Source organism: Zingiber officinale, chromosome 11A, assembly GCF_018446385.1.
Source record: "Zingiber officinale cultivar Zhangliang chromosome 11A, Zo_v1.1, whole genome shotgun sequence".
Taxonomy (NCBI): Eukaryota; Viridiplantae; Streptophyta; class Magnoliopsida; order Zingiberales; family Zingiberaceae; genus Zingiber; species Zingiber officinale.
In genome coordinates this window covers 63,394,873-63,398,360 of record NC_056006.1, presented here as the reverse complement: position 1 = coordinate 63,398,360, position 3,488 = coordinate 63,394,873, and the positions used below count along the sequence as shown (strand labels likewise).

General features: G+C 40.2%; 1 protein-coding gene across 1 annotated transcript; it reads left to right on the top strand.

Annotated features, from left to right (window-relative positions):
• Positions 1-380: 380 nt before the first annotated feature.
• Positions 381-3,206, top strand: LOC122032899 (IQ domain-containing protein IQM2-like). The gene is made up of 10 exons (XM_042592213.1): positions 381-520; positions 701-1,081; positions 1,148-1,262; positions 1,352-1,417; positions 1,506-1,594; positions 1,672-1,762; positions 1,833-1,979; positions 2,067-2,159; positions 2,242-2,343; positions 2,416-3,206. The coding sequence occupies exons 2-10, from the start codon at positions 717-719 to the stop codon at positions 3,034-3,036; spliced, it is 1,689 nt and encodes a 562-aa protein (XP_042448147.1). The 5' UTR covers positions 381-520; positions 701-716; the 3' UTR covers positions 3,037-3,206.
• Positions 3,207-3,488: the final 282 nt, after the last annotated feature.

Sequence of the window (3,488 nt, the reverse complement as noted above, 5' to 3'; positions counted from 1 at the left end):
AAGAAGAAAACAAACAAGGAGGAGATTAGGTTTAGACCAATCGTACGAATGGATGGAGGTTTACATCATCAGCCAGTGAGAGGCAGCTCAGCTAGATCACGATACAGACAGAATCTTTCGATGTTGAGATGTTTTTGTGTTTTCTTAAGCTGAAGTTAGATCAATCTTAATTGAAGTGACTAGAGTAAAAAAATACCAACATCAAAGTTCTTTTGGCGTCTTTCTGAGAGAAAGTTGAATCGATGCAGATATCTTAACTACAGGAAACTTGACTCGACTCCATTGAACTCCTATGATAATCGGCCGGATTCACGCGCATACTCTGTCAATCTTTGGATTAGATTTGATGGAAACTTTCGTACTACTGGATCATCAAACACGTGCTCGGAGGATGTTGACTGTTCGTTTGCCACCGCGGTTGCTATTTAAAAACCATCTCCGATCAGCTCTCTTGCACAACTAAGGATCGGATTAAGCCTTCGAAGCCTCCTATCCTGCCAGCCTGAGGTGTTCTTCATAGGTACTAGTATAGGACAACGTGAGATTGCAATTTTTTTTTGGTTTGGTTAATTAGTTTGAAGAAGTAATCTGAATCTGCAACTTTCACGGTTCCTGAAACCTTTATTTCCGATGGAAAAAGAAAGATCTTCTTTTTTGCAATTTCAAGCTAAGATAAGGGAAACGTTTCTTCTTCTTGCAGTAGTTTGATTGCTAAAATGGGGGTGCCATTCTCCTTCCCTGTTGCTGGCTACGGTGCCATGTTCGGTGGCTTACAGGCTCTCCGCAGTTTATGCAGCAATGCCAGATCAACTCTGTACTCCATCAGAATGACCCAAGGATCACTTAGCCTCAATGAAGGGGAGACGGATTATTCTTCCGTAGAGCCAGACAAATCCAAAGAGCCCCAAGACGATCCAAAAAGTACGAGGATTACTCATTTGAGGAAGAGGTCCCGGGAATCCATCTTGATTGAACCAGGCAACCCCAAGCATGAGGCTGCCGTCAAGTTGCAGAAGGTCTATAAAAGCTTTCGGACAAGGAGGCAGCTCGCAGACTGCGCCGTCCTTGTGGAGCAACGCTGGTATGAGTCTGAACTTTGCTATCAACTTATTTCAGATATCTGACATGGAGAACATCTATATGTTAGGTGGAAATTGTTAGATTTCGCGATGCTCAGACGTAGTTCAGTGTCATTTTTCGTCATCGAGAAACAAGAATCAGCTGTTTCACGATGGTCTAGGGCGAAATGCAGAGCTGCTAAGGTATCTGTTTCCGCTATCACTGATTCTCATCGTCGTATCGTATCATGTCAAGGGCATTAGTCATGAAGCTTGCAGTTCTTGCGTTCCAGGTAGGAAAGGGTTTATCGAAGGATGAGAAAGCTCAGAAACTTGCTTTGCAGCACTGGCTTGAGGCAGTAGGTGTCAAAATCATCACAAGATGTTTTCTGCGTGTTTTCTTCATTGGCAACTGTTTGCTTATCCATTGTATCAACAAATGAACAGATTGATCCTCGGCACCGGTACGGTCACAATCTCCAATTCTACTATGATCGTTGGCTTCAGTGCGAGAGCATGCAACCCTTCTTCTACTGGTTAGTTTGCCAAATCCTAATTCTTTCAATGGTTTATCTCAGTGAATGTTTTCCTCAAACACTATTTCGGTTATTAGGCTTGATGTTGGAGAAGGAAAGGAAGTCAACCTCGAGCAACAATGCACTCGATCAAAGCTTTTACAACAATGCATCAAGTATCTTGGCCCCGTAAGCAACTTTTATTTACAAACATAAAAGGTGATTGTTCATTTCTGAACATATTTATTCGATTGTGCAGCAAGAAAGGGAAGCCTACGAAGTCATAATCGAAGATGGAAAATTCATGCATAGACAGAGCAAGCAAGTCCTAGACACATCTGATGGTCCAAAAGGTGCTAAGTGGATTTTTGTCTTGAGCACATCAAAGAAATTGTATGTCGGACAGGTGAATCTCCTTATCCTGCTCGACGTTTGCAAAACCTGCAAATATTCGGACTGGGGATTGACTGAAATCATGTATCAAAAATTGCAGAAGAAAAAGGGAACATTTCAACACTCTAGTTTTCTTGCTGGAGGAGCAACTTCTGCTGCTGGTCAATTAGTAGTAGAAAATGGAGTTCTGAGGGTAACAATGATCTTATAGATTCATTTTCATTTCTTGGAAATGATTTTAGTTTTATTTAGTGCATTAATAATCGATTTGGCAGGTTGTGTGGCCTCATAGCGGGCATTACCGCCCAACCCAAAAGAACTTCGAGGAATTCATGATCTTTCTTCAGGATAACAATGTGGATATCACGAATGTTAAAGTGAGCAATTCAGGAACCTCATTCATCCTGCAGACAACAGTAAAATTTAATATATATTTTTTGTTTAAACAGAAAAATCCAACTGAAGAGGATGGTGATGATTACAGTAGACTGAGAAACAACAGGTCGGAACTAAACTTGGTTGAAGTAAATGCCTCTGTCAGTCTGGAAACCACAGTTGGTTTTTCTCATGCTGTCAGCGGAAAATCAATCAGCAATGCAGTAGCAAAGGTCTCTTCATTTGAGCCGCTGAACAACACTTCTCAAGCTGATCCTAAGTTGCGGGCTGAAGGAAAACTATTGGAAGAATCACTTGAGGAAGAGAGTGAGGAAGTGGCTGAAGAGTATGGAGCTAGAGCCATAGAGGAGAATGAAACATTGGAGAACTCTTCTCATACTGATAAACTTTACATAAAAGGCGATGAAGAAAACTCCATACCATCAGAAATGATTCTTCGAAGGATACATTCAAAAAGGAGCATCGAATCATATCAGTTGGGCAAGAAGCTCTCTTGCAGATGGACAACCGGTGCCGGACCTCGAATCGGGTGTGTGCGAGACTATCCGTCGGAGCTACAATTCCGAGCCTTGGAGCAACTAAATCTATCGCCAAGAAGTCCTATGAAATCGAGATCTAATTCACCAAGGCTTTCAAAGTGCCATAGGCCAGTGACAGATGCAGCAAACACATAATAATATACTGACAGAGATGGATCTCAAAAGAAATAGTTTCAGTTGTTTTGTTGTATTTATGCAAGAACTAAAGAGTATTCATTTTACTCCCTTTTACTGAAATTTCACACTAGAGTTGTACGAAGGCTTAGTGTATTTAAGAAATTAACCATTTTACCTATAATATCAGTAATATACATTCTTCGAGAACTCCTTAATTTTCTTTGCAAATCTCTTTTCAAAGCTTTCAACTTAATTTAATAATAACACTTCTAATAAATGAAATTAAATTACATAAAAGAAAGTACAAGACTACTGAATTTATTTGATTGACAATTGGGAAGGTTACTAATTCAAGGTAAATGAAGCTCTGTATGTCAACTCTTTTTTGACACAAATTGGAGGTGAAGAAACCTCGTACAGGATGTTGACAGCTTAGAAAGAAATAGAAAACTCAAATACAGAAAGTGTTA

What these genes read in the sequence shown, in the direction of transcription:
- LOC122032899 (XM_042592213.1), top strand. Translation starts at nt 717, where the DNA reads ATGGGGGTGCCATTCTCCTTCCCTGTTGCTGGCTACGGTGCCATGTTC. An exon ending in AGAAATTGTATGTCGGACAG is followed by an intron (nt 1,980 to 2,066) that starts GTGAATCTCCTT and finishes CAAAAATTGCAG; the next exon opens with AAGAAAAAGGGAACATTTCA. An exon ending in TGGATATCACGAATGTTAAA is followed by an intron (nt 2,344 to 2,415) that starts GTGAGCAATTCA and finishes TTGTTTAAACAG; the next exon opens with AAAAATCCAACTGAAGAGGA.